This window comes from Babylonia areolata, chromosome 4 (genome assembly GCF_041734735.1).
Source record: "Babylonia areolata isolate BAREFJ2019XMU chromosome 4, ASM4173473v1, whole genome shotgun sequence".
Lineage (NCBI taxonomy): Eukaryota > Metazoa > Mollusca > Gastropoda > Neogastropoda > Buccinidae > Babylonia > Babylonia areolata.
In genome coordinates this window covers 11,775,318-11,796,728 of record NC_134879.1, presented here as the reverse complement: position 1 = coordinate 11,796,728, position 21,411 = coordinate 11,775,318, and the positions used below count along the sequence as shown (strand labels likewise).

The 21,411-nt window shown below is 39.8% G+C and overlaps 1 protein-coding gene across 1 annotated transcript in view; it reads left to right on the top strand.

Moving 5' to 3' along the window:
• LOC143281565 (mitochondrial import inner membrane translocase subunit TIM50-like) overlaps positions 1–20,980 on the top strand; it is a 35,984-nt gene extending 15,004 nt beyond the window's left edge. Inside the window, exons 8-10 of the mRNA XM_076586796.1 lie at positions 328–484; positions 14,433–14,536; positions 18,948–20,980. Of these exons, the coding sequence (XP_076442911.1) occupies positions 328–484; positions 14,433–14,536; positions 18,948–19,040 (354 nt within the window). The 3' untranslated portion in view covers positions 19,041–20,980. The remainder of the gene's footprint in view (positions 1–327; positions 485–14,432; positions 14,537–18,947) is intronic.
• Positions 20,981–21,411: the final 431 nt, after the last annotated feature.

Below are 21,411 nucleotides of genomic sequence, written 5' to 3'. Positions count from 1 at the left end.
TACCACTACCATTACTTTGATAGACCTTTCTTAGATAAGACATACTGATATTCAGATGTATAGAAAGGGTCGGAGACAGGATGGGATGGGTGGGTGTAATTGAAAAAAAAAAAAACAAAAAAAAAATGAGGGGAAAAAAAGAAGAAAATTACATGAAAAAAGGTGATGGTGGAGGGGGAAAAGCCAGTAGCTAGGAAAATAACTTGCAGATGGTGGAGAAAAAGGGAGAAGAAGAAGAGGGGAGAAATGCAACCCTCACCGAAAAAAGAAAAAAAAAGTAACCAAGAGAGTATGTGATGCTGATCCACCGATGAACTGTGTATCCAGGACCTGGGCTGCCTGAACCGTGACCTGTCAAAGGTCATCATGTTGGACTGGAACCCAAGTGCCACCCAGCTGCAGCCCGAAAACACGCTGCTCCTCAGCAAGTGGTCTGGTGACGATGAGGATCGAACCCTGGTGGATCTGGCTCACTTCCTGAAAAGTGAGTTTTATTCTTAGCCTCAGTCTGTTAAAAATTGGTGATGTTGGACCATAAAAGGCAAAAGGCATTCATTTGATTACCATAAGTATGCCGATGACACTGAGTTACAAAAAGCCATTCCACCATATGACTTCAAAACAGTCATTAATGAGACGGAAGCCTGTGTGGCTGATGTAAAGGTGCGGATGGACAGAAACAAGCTAAAACTTAACGAAGAGAAAGCTGAGCTCTTAGTTGTAAGAGACAAGCCCGTCTCAATGAAATAAAAAAAAGTGGCCCAGTCACTCTCGGCACTTCTACAGTTACATTTCAAACATCAGCTAAATATCTAGGTGTACATATTGAGCAGACCTTGACCATGGCTGACCACATTTCATCCCTGTGTCGCTCATGCAATTTTCATCTTTGCAGACTAGCCTCAGTCAGACCATTCTTAACGGAGAAAAACATGACTCCTCTTTTGTCCTGTCCAGACTAGATTACTGCAATTCTACTGTAGTTGGTTTACCATCTTCCTCTCTTATTAGGCTACAGAAAGTACAGAACAATGCTGCACGACTTGCCCTAGCAAAAAAGAAATCTGATCATGTCACACCTCTTTTGCATCAGTTACACTGGCTTCCTATAGAGTCCCGCATTCACTATAAACTAGCGACACTTGCCTTCCGACATTTTGATGAATCTCTTCCCCAGTATCTCTCCTCTATGCTGGAAACAAATGAACCATGTAGAACGCTAAGATCCAGTTCTGAACTGTTACGTTAAGTCCCAAGAACTAATTTAAAATGTGCAGGAAAAAGGTCTTTTAGGGTTCAAGTACCCCAAATTTGGAATTCTTTGCCATCGTCAGTCAGAAATGCTCCTGATCTCCAGACCTTCAAGTCAGATCTGAAAACGCACCTTTTCCACAAACATTTCTGTACTCGGCGCGATGGATAGTCCAAAGTATGTTCGCCACATGGAGTTTTATGCTAGAGATATTTATACTCATATAATCCTGTTTTAGTGCAGTTCTGGGCACGCGCGCGCATGCGTGTGTGTGTGTGTATGTGTGTGAGTGTGTGTGCGAGTGTGTGTGTGTGCGCGCATGTATGTGTGTGTCTTAAAAATGTGTGTTTTTAAGGAATGCATTTCTTTTTAATCTAAGCATTATTTACTTGATGTTTTTATTGTTTGGTGGATCATGCTTTTTTATTCATTCTGTGAACGCACTGGATTGAGCTGTTGTAATGTTTTATGTTATGTTTATATCTGGCTCGATGATGTAAGGCACTTTGAGCAGCATTAGTACTGGATATTGCGCCATAGAAAAGTTATGAATTTTTATTACTAATTTAGGGCGGGAGTATGTTTTTGTGTGTGTTATCAAACACTAACAGTGCTGACCATAGCTTCAATTACAAACATTTACTGATTTTAGAATGAAGAATAACTTGCACAACAGGCAAAATTTCTTGCTGATAAAAAGTGTCAGTGGAATTACACTGTACAATGTCAGTGCCAGAATCTTCATACAAAGCATTTAAAACGGAGCATTGAAAAAGATATCAGTTGAGAGAAAACTTTAAGTTAAATTTTTAGAAGACCAAGAGTGATTTTTCATACTTCCTTTGGACAACTAACGTAGAATTTGTAGATTTGTGGAGCGGTTTTTACACTTGTTGTGCAGCAGTGTTTTGTTTTCTTTTGCTCTCTGCTCTGCGTTTGTTTCAGTGTGCGTGTGTGTGTGTATGATTACGTGTTCATCTTTGCATTTGTGGATGAGGTAAGGGTCTGAGTGTTTTGTCTTTGGTGTCAGAATTATACATCATTATGACAAAGGGTACACCGTGTTGTTTTGTTGATGTCAGTGTATGTCTAAGCATCTTGCACGAATTCACGTTTCCATGTGTGAATGTATTTTGTGTTTGTATTTGTATTTCTTTTTTTATCACAACAGATTTCTCTGTGTGAAATTCGGGCTGCTCTCCCCAGGGAGAGCGCGTCGCTATACTACAGCGCCACCCATTTTTTTGTATTTTTTCCTGCGTGCACTTTTATTTGTTTTTCCTATCGAAGTGGATTTTCCTACAGAATTTTGCCAGGAACAACCCCTTTGTTGCCGTGGGTTCTTTTACGTGCGCTAAGTGCGTGCTGCACACGGGACCTCAGTTTATCGTCTCATCCGAATGACTAGCGTCCAGACCACCACTCAAGGTCTAGTGGAGGGGGAGAAAATATCGGCGGCTGAGCCGTGATTTGAACCAGCGCGCTTAAATTCTCTCGCTTCCTAGGCGGACGCGTTACCTCTAGGCCATCACTCCACTCAGAATGTAAATTTATGTAAGTGTATGTGTGTGTGTGCCTTGCCTTCTGTTCTCATGCAGGTGTTTCTTCTTCCATCTTGCAGTGTGTTAGTATGTGTGGTGAAATGTAGTAATCTCAAGATTAATCTTTTCTTATTTTTCTCATCGGAACAAACGAAAAGCAAAATATGAGATGACTGGATAATGTCATTGTCACTCAGATTATTTTCATCATATTTTCAGAATTTTGTTATTGAGTACTTAGCACTCCAGTTATAATTATATATATATATGATATTAGAAAGTGCTCTTGAATTTATTCAACTGCCCCACCTCTCCTTTCTTGGTTTGGAATGTTCCATCAGATTCAGAAAGGTTTTCAGTGCCAAGGGAAACTATTGTGTACCAAGTGTGAGAAGCTGTAGTAGTGTTGTGTCCCTTGAACCAAAGAAGGTTCATTCATAGTCAGTTCAGGGATGCGAAAGCTTCGCTGAAATGCGTAAATACTCTTTCCCATTTCATGAAAAAACAAAAAGACAACCCCCCCCCCCTCTCCCGCCTCCCCCCCCAAAAAAACCCACTATCAGTTGGGTTTGACTGTTGTCAAAAATCCTCAGAGCCCATTCCTGAGATTTGTGCAAATCCAGAGAGAAAAATGGGGGGAAGGGGGGTAAACTTAGGGATGTCGACGATAGCACCAGTTGTTGTGCTACTGCTGATGTATTTGACAACAAAACATCCACCTTGATAAAGAAAAGGCCCGTTTCTGTTCTTTGTTGATGGAGCCAACTCTTTTGCCAAATATTACACGTTACTTAGATCTGGCTGAGTCAGTCCTGAGTTGTTGTGATGAAATCTAGCGCACTTTGAATTAAAAACAGCAAGCAAGCTAGTAAACAAACAAAAATGATTCACTCCTGTCCACGGGAGTGTACTGATGTTCCCTTGGCTCAGGAACACACACACACATGCACACAGACACACATACACACTGGTTTACGTGTGTACATAGACACCTCAAACAGGCACATACAGACACAGACATGCGCACACACACACGCTTGCACAAAGACATGCACACCCACAGGCGCACACACACACACACACATACACACATGCATGATTTATGTCCCTGTCTAGCTAGTGACTAGGGCCATTTGTCTCTTTATGCAATATTTGACAATACTTATGTCAGGTCAGCCGATGATGCAGTGATACACTTGATGGCTGCAGTTTGTACATGTTATTTCATTCAATCAAGGATCTATCGCTGAAGTACCAAAGATTCATCTCCATTATGAGCAGAAAATATGTTTTGTTTTATACCAGATTTTAGGCTTGTAGGAAACACTGTTCTTTCTTTTGTGTGTTTTTGTGAATTTGAAGAAAAAAATATAATGACTACCAAGTTAAACCGATGTCTCAGTCAAAGAAGGCTGCTCACTTGTGTAGCTTTCGTCAGTGATCCCGCCAGCTTCTACAGCGTAACTGTTGGGTAGAGAACTAGCAGCTGTGCGCATTTCCGTGAGTGAAAAAAAGATAGGCTAATATTAACCCCTCATTTCCTGCACTGTTATTGGGATTTGTCAGCTATCACTAAGTAGTTGACTGAGTCTCTGTGTGTGAAGCAGTTCCTGCTTTTAAACACTTACAGCTACTCTGACACACTCACTCATTCTGTTTGGCAACTGTATGTTAACAGAATGATCGATTTGTGCGCACCTTCTTGTATCACAATATCACAGATAAATTTAGAAGTCGCAGTGATGTCGCAGCTCTGTTGGAGCTGCTACAGATCACTTGATTACATTTCCTTCTGTTCTTCTGTGTACCAGGCGTACACCTGAGTGAAAGTCGTTTCAATAGAGTGATCCAGTCAGCAGTATTTCACTGAATTTCTTAGTCAGTTTTAGTGCCAAGAATCATCTTGATTCAGTAAGAAGCATGCATGTTGTATGTAATGCCTTTATGTCCATAACATACACTTGCATTGCCCCAGAAACCCCTTTAGTACTGATGACATAAAGGGGAAAATTTTACAACTGAGGGGTAAACTGTGTTTTTTTTTCATAATCTCTGAAGTAAATGTCTTATTCAGAGGTATTTCTACAGACAATATTTCAGTCTTTTTGAAGAAAACTAACCTCTCTTACAAAGTCTGAAATAAGGATTAAGTTTTACTTTGTCCCTAGAGTGACAGTTTGAACACATTTGACTTTTGACTTTCAAAATTAATATCTAAGCACAATACATTTTTACTCATATTCACAGAATGACAGTTTGAACATAAAGTCAGCCTTTTCTTTTTAAACGATACATTTTAAGAGGTGTTTAAAAGAAAAACTTAAGATAACATCTTTAGCTGACATAGCCTAAAGCCTAAAACTAAACCAGCTCAATTTTCAGGGAATGAATTACAGAAAAAAATAAATAAAAATAAAAAAAGAAAAAAGATCCTGTCAGTGACTCTGACACAAGTCACCTGCAACTGTGCATCATAGTGTTGAATAGAGTCAGTGGTAAACACTTATGGTGAGCTTTAGCCACTTGAACAATGAAAGAATTAAACTATTCCACTACCACCAACTGAATGTTTGGTTGATTTAAAACTTTATGCCACCAGCTCAGTGTTAAGTTACTGGTTGTCCTGTTTTTAGCAAGAAAATTATGGTAGTCTCAGTAATGTGTTATGTGTGGAAACTTCAGGATTCTCCATTTGATTATATTCCCATTGTGTATGTTTGATGCTGAATAGGGACTTTTGTATATCATAATTATCCTGTTTAAAACATAAGCACCTGCGTTTGTGCTGTTTGAAATATAAACGCCATTTATTACTGTTATTTAGATTGATTTTAGTGTGCTATGGCTATGGCTAACATAAACACAGCTCCGAAAAGCACTCAAATGCATATAAAGCATCTTATTTTTGGCTGCAGAAGAGTATAATTCCTCAAGACTAGTTTAGACTTTAGCCAGTAGTATGCACTTTATGGGTTGGAAAGTCCCCAACAGTATAGTGCATGCAGACGATATTTCAAAATTGCAGACAAGTTAGGTCAGTGTGACCCAAAGGAGACGTGACAGTGTAAATCACGTCTGTGTTTGAGAGACAGACCAATACTGTGGAATGAAAGATGCCATTGATTGCAGTGAGAAAACTGAAACCTGCTGAACAGAAGGGAACGTGGAGAGGGAGCGTAGCAGAGGGGGGAGTTTGTGCTGGGGAGGGTGGGTGGAGACTTGGTTGTTGGAACAGCTCACTTCAATTTTCAAAGTAATCAGTGTGCATACATATTTGTCTTCCACCCCCCTCTCTCTCTGTATGTGTGTGTGTGTGTGTGTGTGTGTGTGTGTGTAAAGTTCACACTGAGTCAACGAGTGGATCCTCTTACCACAAGTGACTGATAAAGAATGTCAAGCCTCACTTCCAAAGGACCTACAGAGTTCCTCAGATCCAAAGAGCTTGGTGAGATCGGTCGCTGAGATTTCTTGTAGAGATCCCTTGAACGCAAGCAGCAGCAGCAATTGCCGCATTGATTTCTCCTTGTTTTCTGAAGAACCCTGATAGCCCGTGCATCATACATAATTTATTTCAGATTGTGTGCAGTGCAGTCCTCACACAGATTTAAAGATGGGCTGATTGTTTGGGGTCTGAAATATTAATTCACAGTTCTGCTTAGGAAATGTGCACCAGACAGACAGCAGGGTCAGAATGTCAAGATGACATAGAAAGTGTAATTGACATGAAACTGTGTTAGAGTTTAGTCATGTCAAAGTTCATTCATTGCACACTTCACATGGCTTGAATAGGTTCTTTCCTTCTGCTGGCCCACACTCATTGCATTTTTTATTTCGAAAACAATGTTAATCAGGTTGCAGACTTGTGGAGTTATGACTGTTTAAAGGCATCCTCTATAAGTTTACCATTCTTGTGTTACTGGGGCCTAGCTGACCGTCTGTTATTGTTGGGCACAAAAGCCTGAAACTGAACCCACTGTCACTACAGAATCTCACATGAGAATCCATTGGTCATTGATCACATCCACTATACACATCTGTACAACTTGTACATATCTGTATGTGCATGCACAGCCACATGGATTGTGATTCATTTTGTATGAGCACACACATGTGCACTTACAAACATACACACAACAAACACAGATACACAGACACAGACACACACAGACTCACATATAAACACACACACACACACACACACACACACACACACACACACACACACATGCATGATAAACATTGCACACATGTATGCAGGAAGTCATGCTTACATACACACACATGCATTTGCACATGATTGTGCTTGCATTTTCATGCACACACAGTCACACACACACACACACACACACACACACACACACACACACACATGCATTTGCACATGATTGTGCCTGCATTTTCATATGCACACAGTCACACACACACACACACACACACACACACACACATATATATATATATATATATTTGTCCACACATAATTCATCAACAAATGATGTGTTTCGACTGCTTATAATATAAAACAACAAAAACTACAAAAGGACAACAATGCAGAAAAAAGTCACCTAAAAATTATTAAATGAGAGAGAGAGAGAGAGAGAGAATAACTGTATCCTTCCCAACGTCCTGTGTCGGAATGTTCATTTGTTCATTGGCATTCCATACACCCAAGAGTCATAAAACTTTCAAACAGGGCTGAGAAATCAAAAAGGAAAGAAACTGGAGAAGAAAAAAAAAAAAAAGGAAAGGGAGGGGGAAGAAACATAGCGGAAAGAGAAAACGAAGATGAGAAAGAAGTGGGAGGAGGAGGAGGAAGCAATAATTGGCAGGCCAAGCCCAGAGTCACGCAGACCAGCGGCTCGCTGGGCCAATGGAATATTGATGGCTGCGATGAAGGTGGACTGACTGCATGTTGCTGCCTCAGCTTTTTTCGCTGCTCATGTCTTTCTGCCCAAGTGGCACAGTGGGTTTGGGTGTGGGGGGTCTGGTTGGTTTGGGTGTCACAGGGAGAGGACAGTGCTTTTCTGGGAAAGGGCTCAAAGTTGTGAAGAAGCAAACAAAATGTTTTGACGGTCATTTTTACAGTCACCATTTTCATTTCTTTTTCACTAAAGCTCTGAAATAATGATAAAACATAGTACCACTGCGCATTAAATCTCTGAGATAGTGAGATACCACAGTTCTGTTGGACTCTAAAGCTTAGAGCTCAGGGGTAGTGAGATGCCATAGTACTGATGGACAGTAAAGCTCTGAGATAATGAGATACCACAGCACTGGTGGACATTTTAAATCTCAGAGATAGTGAGGTACCATAGTTCTGTTGGACTCTAAAGCTCTGGGATAGTGAGATACCATGGTACTGACAGACAGTAAAACTCTGATAATGATAATGAGATACTGTTGGACTCTGAGATAGGTACCCTGAAATGCCCCAACTGTCAAAACATCATAGGAAAGGTTTTGAAGGAGGAGACCCTGAAAACTGAAGGCACAGGACAGGGTAGGGGTGTGCAGTGTGTGTGTGTGTGTGTGTGTGTGCAGGAGCATGCTAGGACAGGCCAGGCTTGTCTCCAAGAAAAGGAGTACTTGCATTATTGACCAGACTCCGGTGCAGGACTGGGCAGGGTGTTTTTTTATGGCGCGGTCATGTTCAGGTTTTATGAAGCCACGGTGCCCACCCACTAGCGTGGGGGGGTGGTGCTTGTCATTGACAGGAAATTTGGAGGTTCCGGTGATTATGTCGGCAGTCTGCTGGGGTTTCCTTTTCTTTATTTCTTATTTTTTTCTGTATTGTTTTTCCTTCTTCTTCTTCTTCTTCTTCTTTTCTTTCTAATATATATATAGATTTTTTTTTTTTTTTTTTTTGTGGGGGACGGAAGGAGTGGGATGGTTCTGTATTTTTCTGGGTTTTTTTTTTTTATATGTGTCTGTCTCTCTCTGTCTCTCTGTGGTGGTCCTCTTGTCTGTTTTTGTCTCTCTGTCTTTTTTATCTTTCTGTGTATCTGTCTGTCTTTCTCTGAGGTAGTTCTCTTGTCTGTTTTTGTCTGTCTCTCTTATTTCTTTCTGTATATTTGTCTGTCTTTCTGTCTGTCTGTCTGTCTGTCTCTGAGGTGGTTCCCTTGTCTGTTTCTGTCTCTCTTTTTTTCTTTCTATGTATCTGTCTTGTCTTTCTGTCTTGCGTCTGTCTCTTTCTGTCTGTCTCTCTTTCTCTTGCTCTTTCTCTTTTCAGCTGCTGTCTCCGTCGATCTCTCTCACTCTCTCTCTCTCTCTCTCTCTCTCTCTCTTCTCTCTCTCTCTCCCACCAACTCCCATCTTCCCCACCCCACCACCTGTCTCCCTTCCTGCCACCTGTCTTACTTTTCTCTTTTGTCTGTCTTTATTATAGTTTTCAATGTTTTATCTCCGTTCCCCAACATGCAGCTACTCTCACCCTGCAAAATAGATCTTTCAGTTGCGACAAAAAGCATACTTCTTTTCAGTCTTGTCTGCTTTTAAGTGCTTTAAACTTAAGTGCTTGAAGCTTCATTGCTCTGACCGAGCTGTGCGAATGGGAAGATTTGTTCTGGGTGGCTGACTCTGCAGTTTATTGGTGCGTGCCGAATCTTGTTCTGCAGCTAGTGTTTTTTTTGTTTGTTTGTTTGTTTTTTGTTTTTTTTTTGGTGTTTCGTTGTTATTTTTTGGTATAATTTGCTTCAGTGTCACAGTGTTCTTTGTAGGTGATTCAAATTGTGTGTCTGTGTGTCTCTCTCTCTCTCTCTCTATCTCTGTGTGTGTGTGTGTGTGTGTTGTTCTTTGCAGGTGATTCAGATTCTGTGTGTGTGTGTGTGTGTGTGTGTGTGTGTGTGTGTGTGCTTTCACATGCAAAACCTGCATGCATGCCTACACATACGATCATATTCCCTCCTGTGTGTGTGTGTGCGCGTGTGTGTGTGCGTGTTTGTGTGTTTCTGTCTATTTGTCTATTTGTGTTTGCAGGCTTGCTTGTGAAAATGAGCATGCATGCTGATGCGTGGTATCCATTTCTGCTCCTGTGAGTGTGTGTGTGTGTGTGTGTGTGTCCATGTGAAGGGGGTTTTAAATGTAGTGTTTGCATGTGTATGTATGTGTGTGTGTTTCTGTCTGTTCATCTGTTTATGCATGCTTGTATGTGAAAATTGAGTATGTATGCTGATTCATGGTATCCATGTCTGCTCGTGTGAGTGTGTGTGGATGGGATGGGAGGGGTGAGATGGACTGGAGGTTGGGAGGAGGTGGAGGGTCCATGGTCTTCTCGCATTTCAGCACCTGAGATAGAGACAATAAAAAATGAACCATGGGCCCAGATGGATGCAATCAACAGCAGTTAATGAAATGGGAGATCAGAGAGAAAGATAGAATGAAAAAAAAGAAAGGAAAACAAAGTAAATTCCTGTTTTTCTTCAATGAAACCTAGACAAATGCTTATCAGAAATTAATCATACACAAATAAGGTATCCTTGCAACGATATACCCAGATGAATGCTTGTCAGCATTAATCAGATACTATCACTTTCTCCTTCACCCAGCCTGTGTTGTGAATGTGGGGCCTGGGCGATGAGCAAGATAGACTGTAGAGGGAACAGAGAAAGGGAGACCCAGGGAGATGTGGTGGGAACGAATGAAGCAAGAGAAAAGGAAGACCCCATCAATATTCAGCATTGCCCATTGTTTGTGCTATCAGCAAGGAGTGGCTTGTGCACGTGCCCAGACAGAGGGATGGTCTCCTCTTGTGTGTGGCCTCATAGCAACCTAACACTGCATGTTGGCTTCCTGGTAATGGGATTGCAGGAGATGAAATCTTGGTGTCGCTATGGGGGTTGGGAGGGGGAATATGGAATTGGTGGGTGATGGTGTGCAACAGCATGGATGATGGAGTAGGGAGAAAAAGTGAAAAGTATTGCCATTGTCATGACAACAAGCAAACAGACCAGTGTCATTTTGTCGCTTGTGTCAGACCAGCTATTTTCTCATCGGGAATCATGCTTTGCCAATTGCAGGGTATTAATGTGGCCATCAGTAAATAATGGTCATGTTCGATTTTATCATCAGAAAATTTCCCAACTGCGCAATATGAAGGGGTCTGTGTGTTTGTGTGTGTGCGTGCAAGTGTGCGTGCATGTGTGTGTTGGGGAGGGAGATTGGAGGGTGAAGGGGGAATCAAAGAAGAAAAAAAAAAAGGACTGATAACTACCTCTCGAGAAAGAAGCCATTCAGCATAAAATTTGATGTGCCTGCTGCCTATAGAAAATGAAATAAGTTGAAGGCGTTCATTTTTTTTTTTTTTTAATGAGAAAAGAAAAGAAAAAGTAAAGAAAGGGAAATGAAACAGTGGGAGCAGTCGATGCGTGAAGATGTGGGACCGAGTGATTGCGTGCGGCACCAGGTCAGTGTTGTGTTGTCTGGGAGGGAGGCAAGGCGACGGCATGCAGGTCACTGCGACCTTGTTAATGACCACAGTGTGCATGTTTTTTTTATGGATCGGCAGCCGGATGGAAATTGATGTGTGGGTGGGGTGAGGAAATTCTGCTAACGTTGCTTCCTTTATTTTGTTTTGTTTGTTGGGGTTTTTTTTTAATGGGTATTTTTTTTATTGTTGTTTTTGTTGTTGTTGGTGTTTTTTTTTTAATTTGAGTCTGTGGTTGCATGTGTATCTCTTTTTATCTCTCTTCATGTCTGTCTCAGTGTCTGTCTTGCTGTTTCATTCCTCTGACCTTTTCTCTTGTCCCTACTGATCGTCTGACACACACACACACACACACACACACACACACACACTTCCGAGCAAGAGAGAGAGAGAGAGTTGGTGATAGTGACCAGTTTGATGCTGTTACCTCCCTGCCTCCATAGCTCTCACCTTGGTTTGCTTTCACACAGCAGTGTGTCGTTCCTTACCCAGCCTTATCGAATTACTCACTTTTCTTGCGTTATGACTTCCCCCTTGGATTATCCCCCTTTTTATCACCTGTCGCTTCCTTTGTTCTCCAATTGTTGGTGAAGCAGGGGGAGCAGTCGATGTGTGAAGATGTGGGACCGAGTGATTGCGTGCGGCACCAGGTCAGTGTTGTGTTGTCTGGGAGGGGGGGGCAAGGCAACGGCATGCAGGTTACTGCGACCTTTTTTGTTTCTCTTTTGTTTCAGTTCATTCTAGGCAGCGAAATCCACCGGAGGTTGTTTTCAAAATTCGAAAGTAACTTCCACAGCTTGATCAATGTGCTTTTTGTTGGGTGCCCGTGCCTGTCCATAGGCTGTGGACTCTCTGTGGTGTGTGTGATGGATATGATTGTGACAGAAGCTTTCAGAACCTGGAAGGCCAGGGGGGAAGTGAAAGCAAGAGAGAAAGTTCATGGATTGGTAGATTGTAGGGTGTTACCCATGATAGATGATTGACTGCTTTGTGTAAAAAATGGAAAAAAAAACAAAGAAAAAAACAAAAAACCTGAATAAAAATAATAATGAATGAAAATATAAATAAAATATAAATATAAAACAAGAGAGGCAAGGCCTTCAAGACTCACTTGTGGTAAATTAAGTCCCCTAGCATTAATTACAGAGTAATTTCCCTTTTTTACTATCTGCACCAAAACGTTTGCAAAATAAATAAAACTTCCATTCTTAGCAAAAGAAGTTCCTGTTTGAACAAAAAATGATAATAATGACTGCTATTGTTGTTGTGTCAGAATATCAGATCAAAGTGCTGATTTAGAGAATACAAAAAATATAAATATAACAGTAAATGCAGTTTGCATATAATTAGGCTTCTTTTTTCTTTTTTCTTTTTTTTTGTGCCCATCCCAGAGGTGCAATATTTTTTTTAAACAAGATGACTGGAAAGAACAGAATTTTTCCTATTTTTATGCCTAATTTGGTGTCAACTGATAAAGTATTTGCAGAGAAAATGTCAATGTTAAAGTTTACCACGGACACACAGACACACACACACACACACACACACACACACACACAACCGAACACTGTGTAAACAAAGTGAGTCAAAAAATGATTCAGTTAAAATGTGGAGCGAAGAGGGCTGGAAGAGGAGGTGTAGGGGTGCGTGAGAAAACAACAAAGCTTTTAATTCACTTACTTTTCTCTCTCTCATTCAGTGTTGATATCAAATTATCAAAACAATTTTTTTTTTTTTTTTTTTTTTTTTTTTTTTACTGTTGTGGTGAACATCGTTGAAAGAGGTTTCAAATAAAATAAATGCTTGCTATTGTTTTTCTTGTTTGTCACTCACTTGGAAATGGTTTTGTGGTTGAAATCCAAGAGATGTGACAGGTGCTTACTTACGTATGTATAATTGATTTTTCCTGGTGGAAAATTTTTATACTGAAATGAGGATCACAGGCTTCAGATAGAAATGTGAGCATATCAGATAGCTTTGAGATGCAAATCAGAAAGTATCTGCATCAAAGTCTAGTTACAACAAGACCAGTGCTTATCATTGGACCCAATTGTTTTGTGAGAACAGCTTTTGTCATACAAGCTGTCAGTAATTCAGAGATGAAAGCATGAACTTGTTAGTTGTTTACATTTATGAGTGCTGCAGGAAGATATTCCTTGCTTTAAAAATTTTTTTTTTATTATTACTGCTGTTGATGATTATATGATAAAAACATCATTTTCAGGTTTGGTCAGGGTGTCTTTGAGACTGTAAACTGTTGCATGTGTGTTGTGTATCCACGCGTGCGCGCGCGCGTGTGTGTGTGTGTGTGCATTTGCACACATGTGTGATAGTGCATGCTTGAGTGGTGTGCACAAAACCTGAAAATGGCACATTTGCATTCTTTGATTTCAGTCATTTGTCATCTGCATATCTTTTATTTTATTATATTCTAATGTATTTACTGGTACTTATTTCTTTATTTTGTTTTTATTTTATTTACTTTTATGTTAATGTTTCACACAGTTCTAGATAGGCTCTCAAGGCCTGACCAGCATGTTAGGTTTATGTGAAGATCATGCATCTGCTCCTTTTTTGACTCACTTGTGTAAACAAAGTGAGTCTATGTTTTAACCCGGTGTTCGGTTGTCTGTCTGTGTGTGTGTGTCTGTGTGTCCGTGGTAAACTTTAACATTGACATTTTCTCTGCAAATACTTTATCAGTTGACACCAAATTAGGCATAAAAATAGGAAAAATTCAGTTCTTTCCAGTCATCTTGTTCAAAACAATATTGCACCTCTGGGATGGGCACAAAAAAAAAAAAAAAATCTAATTATATGCAAACTGCAGTTACTGTTATATTTATATTTTTTGTATTCTCTAAACTTGGCACTTTGACCTCTTATTCTGACACAACAACAAGAGGAGTCAATATTATCATTTTTTGTTCAAACAGGAACTTCTTTTGCTAAGCATGGAATTTTTATTTATTTTGCAAACGTTTTGGTGCAGATAGTAAAAAAGGGAAATTACTCTGTAATTAATGGTAGGGGATTTAATTTATCACAAGTGAGTCTTGATGGCCTTGCCTCTCTTGTTTCTTTTTTTTTTTCCAAAGTAGATGTGGTGTTGTGTACATAGATCAGCATGCATGCTCAGACACCTCCTTAACTCTGACACTGAAACTGGTGAGCATTGTCAGAGATGGTTGATGTTTGTGGCTTCACTGTGTTACAGCCATTGCTGCCAGTGAAGTGGAAGATGTGAGGAAGGTGCTGGAATATTACGCTCAATTTGATGACCCAATTGCTGCCTTCAAGGAGAACCAGCGGAAACTGCAGGTAAACTTGGGATGTAATCAAAAAGCTTTTTAGAGAGAACGAAACAGACTGCAGTAAGCCTAGGGTGTAATTGAAAAGCTGTGGAATGATGACGAAACAAACTGCAGGTAAATCTAAGGTGTGATTACAAATCTGTGCAAAAGAAAATGAGACAAACTGCAGGTAAGCCAAAGGCATAATTACAAAGCTGTGGGAATGAGAATGAAACAAACTGCAGGTAAATCTAAGGTGTAATTACAAATCTGTGGAAAGAGAATGAAACAAACTGCAGGTAAATCTAAGGTGTATTTACAAATCTGTGGAAAGAGAATGAAACAAACTGCAGGTAAATCTAAGGTGTATTTACAAATCTGTACAAAATAGAATGAGACAAACTGCAGGTAAATCTAAGGTGTAATTACAAATCTGTGGAAAGAGAATGAGACAAACTGCAGGTAAGCCTAAGGTAAAATTACAACTCTGTGCAAAAGAGAATGAAACAAACTGCAGGTAAACTTAAGGTGTAATTACAAAGTTGTGGAAAGAGAATGAAACAGATTGCATATATACATACACACACACACACACACACACACACACACACACACATATAGATATATATACATACATGTATATATATAGATATAGCATGCAAAAACCGGGCTAAAGTCGCATTCACCGATTCTTCACTTTACATAAAAACGAGTGGTTAGGGTCAGAATCATCAAGATCGAGATTTTTATATATATTGCATCTTCGAAGTCTTATTTTTGCTGTCGGTAAGTATCTTTGCACAAAACACCCTGGAACTGTAGCATTTTCAATGTTTTCAGGTGCATGCCTGTCAAAACCATGTAGAAAAATACTGCACTCTTTTGCCCTATTTCATTTGCATGCTGAAAGCAACGAAGACAGGGAAATTCCAGTCTGCGAAGTAATACATGGAAATGAGCAGTGAACAGGCATTAATCGTCTTCCCCAGACCTTTGAATCAAGATAGCGAATGCATGCAGTCGGTTTTCAATGGCTTTACTGGCCACCCTCTGTAAGTTGCAAATTTAGCCGGGTCGCATCGATTCTTCGAATTTCGCCAAGTTTCCGACTCACAAAAATTCATCGAAGGGCCTATGTCACGTATGTGTTCATAAAATTGATGGAGCGTGAAGTGAACAAATATGGTGTCTTTGAAAACATCATCTGTAAAGCCGCTCGCTGCAATTCTCAATGAATCGCAACAGTTAAGTTGTCAAGTGAAAGCATGATCTGTTGCACACATGAACTGTGAGTCTATCTGAACATCTTTAGGCAATTGACATCTTGAAACTTTCCTCGTTTGGCTACAAATAGCTATGAAATTAGGCCACCCTTCACGCACCAGCCGCGTTACTGTAACTGCAGATCTAAATGTTGTATTTCCTTCGAGCATCACTTTTGATTTTCAAACAATCAGTGTGTTGTTCTGTTATGGATATGATTTGTTTCAGACACTTTGCTTAATAGATTTAGCACTAAACATGTAATTTGGTCACAGTATTACCAGATGCCCTTGACTGGCATACCCTAACTTAAAATGTTTTGAAGACAAAATAAAATTTGTAGCCAGAGACAACCGAGTCAGTGAATTAAAATATGTGTTGCACGCATGTACTGTGATGCTGTCTGAATATTTTGAGGCATATAGACCTAGCAGCAATTTCTTCAAATGGCTAAATTTAGTCTTGAAATTAGGTCACTACATGCACTGACTAGGGTGACTGCTGTTCTAAACGGCATGTTTATCGCACTACCTGTGACCATTCACACAAATACTGTGCTGCACTAGATCTGTATTAGCTACATTCATAAATAATCAGATTACCTGGAATCAAACTGATTTGTGTTGTTTAAGTCTATCAGCCGCAGGTCAGGATATTAAATCTGTAATAAGGTCACAGCAAGATGTGATGGCCTTGACCTGCAAATCCATTATTAGGCCTGGAAGGTATTTCTAATGCCTGAACAACATACATACATTTTATTAGGTCGTGGTAACTGTGTATAATCATGCTATTTGGTAACTACCAAAACAGATATTTTATAATGTGGGAAATATGTATAATCATGCTATTTGGTAACTACCAAAACAGATATTTTATAATGTGGGAAATACAGCAATACCATTCTCCTCGTTTCAAATCATATTTGCTATGATACTAAAAAGCACAAAAATGAATGTTTGACTCACAGTCCTCAGAAGTTTAAAAACATGTAAATCTGCTTTTACCCATCAGCCAAGGTCCTCTTCTTCCAGGTAACCAATTTTGACTGTTAACGACTGATCCAACAAAATACATGATGAGATATATGATTGGCTGGCACAATCTCATAACAAAAGTTACAAAAGTGACCAGTCCATTCCAATCACAGCACCAGACAGATTGCTGTCTGCTTGCATCTACCATTAGGACACCAGGCCACATCACAGAAATTGTAAAGGAGATCTGTAGCAGAGACTTATGGCTCTTAATAAGTGTTAAAGTGTGGTTGTTGGGTGTTGATTTATTCATCAATCTCACGAGACATCAAACGACAATGGAACAGAAGGGATGATGAGAGTTTCGGGGTAGGGGTGGGGGACGTTTTCTTGATATGAAAATACCACTTGCATGTCATCGGATGTGTGGTTACAAGAGTCACAAAATACATAATGTGCACTTTGTAAAACCAGTTAAACAATTTTGATAGTTTCAGCTTGACTGAAAAACTAAAACATCAAGCTGGTATCACAAAGTCAATGAAAAACCCTTCTCGACTAGTTGGGTTGTCTCTTTCCATCTGGGCAATGTTTAGTCTTTGTGACAGTACCTGCCACATGTACACAAGGATGTGCACTTTAAGTTGGTCTTGCAGCATTTCCACCATTCTCTGCACACCAGTGTGCAGGAGCAGTGAATCAGTTCACATCAAGTTTCTTGAGCTTTTGCAGAATGGCCCACAAAAGTCTTCCCCTCTCCTTTTCGCAATCCCCACCGTTCTACCTCCAGATGCAAGGACTCTCTCAGATAAACTGCTCTTTGTGTGCCATTCAAGAGCTGCTGATGTGGGTGGAGTATTTTCCAACAGGGCAACAAACTGCTCAATGACGTACTCGGGGACTAAGTCTGGTTATCCATCATTAGGAAAGCATTAGTAGTTTGCTTACACAGTCCATGTGTTCCATGCTTCTCTTTTGCTTCTGCCGACAAGCAAAGCCATGGTTTATGCGCGATTCCTGCTGAGCAACAACAAAATCAAAAGTGACAAAAGGAAGGGAAGGGGGAGTTAACATTACTGACATGAATCTGATACATATCATATTTTTTATCACCATCTAATACTAGTGTTTTTTGAACCAAAGTTGTGTGCTGCAAATGAAATGACTCTATCTTCAACAGCCCACATCCATCTTTATTTCATTGTTTTAATATCATTATTTAGATCTGTCAGAGTTTCAAACTTCCAATGCCAAAAACAATTTCTGGTGAAATATTTTCGGCAGTCACTCCGGTCAAGTCCATTTCTTTCGACAATTTATGATTGGCATATCAAACGTGCATTTCCACTCCAAACAATACAAGATTTTCTTGTGTTCAAGGGCCCATGGCCCTATGTGTGTGGTTATGTGTTTGTGTGTGTGCGCATGCGTTCATGTGCACACTCACGTTTTTCACACTTACAGGGAAAACGTGCGCGTGCGAACACACTTTACCATCACTCACATACACAAACATATGATATACACACAAATGTTCACAAACCACATACGCACAAGGGCACATATGCACACATACACACATGAACATGCACAAAACACACAAACGCGCACATATATGTACATGCGTGCATGCGCACACGCACACATACACAGACACATGCTTTGATCTGGATCTAACCTGAAGTTCCAGAGATCCATGCATCGGCTTAAGGCCGTGAAATAGGCCATGAAATATTTCAACATTGACGGTCGCCTTTTTCATATAAAAATTAAAAGTTTATATGGTTCTGAATCTTTCGACACAACATAAATAGTCCGGATAATTCTTGTTTTTTTTAAGTCACAGGCACACAGATATGTGTTTTTTTCAAGAGCCGATTTCTCCATTTCTACTCCTCCAGCACACAAACTTAGAAAAAATCATAGAAAAAACACTATGACAGATATATCCATTTTGTTTTTTCAGTCTTAATATTTGAGTTTTAAACTTTTAGAAAGTGTGCAAAAAATAAAAAAAAGATAAATTGCGACTTTAGTCGGGTTTTTCGTGTGCTGCGTCACACACAGAGACACACACACACACACACACGCACACATATATGTATATACACACACACACATATTTTATTAACAGATCTCACTATGGCACATATTCTTGAAGCTCTGTATAACAGTATGTGTTGTTGGTGGGTGTGGCAGGAGGAACAGGAGCGGATGGCGGAGGACCGAAAGCAGAAGGAAGACAAGAAGCTGTCAAAGTGGGGCCTTTCCAGCTTCATCCGCCGCCGGTGATCGGTGATGATGCCATGGCGCCTTCCAACGTCAGCCACCTTCCTTCTGGGCTTTGGGCCAGAACAAAACTTGGGGAGGTGGTGGAGGGGTTGGGGGGGTTTCTTTTCTTGGCTTCAGCAGGATCATCTAGAGACATGTGTTGGTGGATATTGTGATTGACTGAAAGTAAATGGTGTGTTTTTGTATTATGTGCGTGCATGACGGCATTTTTGTGCATGTGCCTATGCATTTGTGTGTGTGTGTGTGTGTGTGTGTGTGTGTGTGTGTGTGTACTGATGCCTGCACATTGTGTGCATGCATTTATGCATTGTTGTTTTTGTGTGTGTATGTGTTCATGTTCTAGTATGTGTGTGTGTGTTTTCAGTTTGCCTCATCAGAAATCTGAAGTCAGAGGTGTGTTCTATCTGGAACAGTTTCTTGGCTGTGAACAGATCATATATTTAATGAAATGGTGTCATTTTTGGCACAACAGGGACTCATGAGTATTTACACTGAATGTTCCTTGTTCAGAATCTGGATCACCTGATTGGTCAGCTATGTAAAACAGGATTTTGGAAGTGTCCTCATCAGACAGATAGGTTTTTGCCAAGTCAGCTTCATGCACAGGTGACATTGTGGCAGTGGAATCAGTAGATTGTAAACTGATAGTTGTACAATGCATAATCATTTGAGTGAAAGAAAAAGCAATGTTTTTGTGAAATGACTGATACAATACATGCAAATTTGTTTAAAAGAGAGAGGAAAAAGTAGATTGTTCTATAGCTGCCTTCCACCCCCTCTCCCTGATGTTCTTGTTGATTTTGTTTTTGAACACATTTGAATATAAATGTTCCCTGTTTCAGAAGCATACTTGTGTTAATGAGTTATTATTAACCCCCCTTTTTTTTTTTTTTTTTTTTTAAATACAGCTTCATATTATTTGAGCATTGATGCTTTGAACTTATTGAGAGCTGTGTGATTCGTTAACAGAAATTCATTTTTTTGGGACAGCTGATGAATGGTTTATTGTGAAAGTGTTCAGAAGGGAAACATTGAAAGAAATAAGGGGAAAAGTTGTTCTAAATGGGTTACTCTTTGTTTACACAGTATATTTTTATTTTGTTGTGTTACAGTGTTGTTCCATTTAGAATTAAGGGATGCCGTATATTTGTTTTGAGTTTTGCAAAACATTTCATATGCGCGTGTGCCGTTTATTGTAGATAGCTACATACATGTAGACATTGGTAGACGATGCAGGAAATAGGCTGTTACTATTGTAACAAACAAAAAATGTTGAGCAAAAATATGTATGGCCTAGATTTTAGTTGAGTGTTTGTGTTTATGTGTGTGAGTGAGTGTGTCCATATGCTCAGCACAGGTTCATGTGCTGGCATGAATGTCTCAATTGTTCAAGAGATCATTCTTTATCATTCCTGTAATAATTCACAGTGAAGGCAAGAACTGCAACAACCTGTCATTATACTGCCACACTTCACATTATAATTTCTGCATAAAAAAGTATCCATAATTTCACAACATGGCTGGAAAAAAAGGCTTAATAGTATGCAAAGTTGTCAGTTTTCCTGCCTGAAACAGCAGGTAGTATAATGAATCATAATCAAAGCACATTTTAATCAGCAGTATTATTTTTTGATTCCCTGCAAAAGTCCATGTGTTCTGTTAAATTCTGCCTCTGGCCACAAATATTAACAAGGGTTGGTAGGTTTTGTGAGTCATTGTCAGTATATAAACTGCTGATCCACAGGATTGTGATGCGTGACAGAGCCAGTAAAAGTTGAGGGTCTGTCATGGTTTCATGGTTGGCTGTATGCCTTGTGAATATTTCTTAGTTGTATGCATTGTTAGCGAATGTACCTGAATTTTTAAAAAATGAAGTTCAACTGATGTCTGCATTCATACGTATTCATGTTGAATTACATAATAAAAAGAATAAAATCCAAGTCTTTGAGTTCTGTCTTGATTGTCTTTCTGTTGCTTTGTTTCCTGGTGTGAGTCTCTGAGCCTGAACCTACATCTACGTCAATTGATTCCAGTTTCAACTTGTCTAGCAAGGTTGTCAATAAATCATGACTTTATTTTTGTTAAGATGAGCAGGACCAGCACATTACCAACACACGCACGCACACGAACACAGGCATGCACGCATGTATACTCATACACATGCATGTGTATACACACTCACATATACATGCACACACACACACACACACACACACACAGAGGCACCTCGTTTTCCATCTATTGATATGGTGGTACCTATCAAGTATTGAATAATTATGGACACCGATATGTGTATGATTTAAAGACTATCCACAGTCAGTGACATGAAAAAGACCACATTAAACATTATGTAGTTGCAATCACCTGAAGT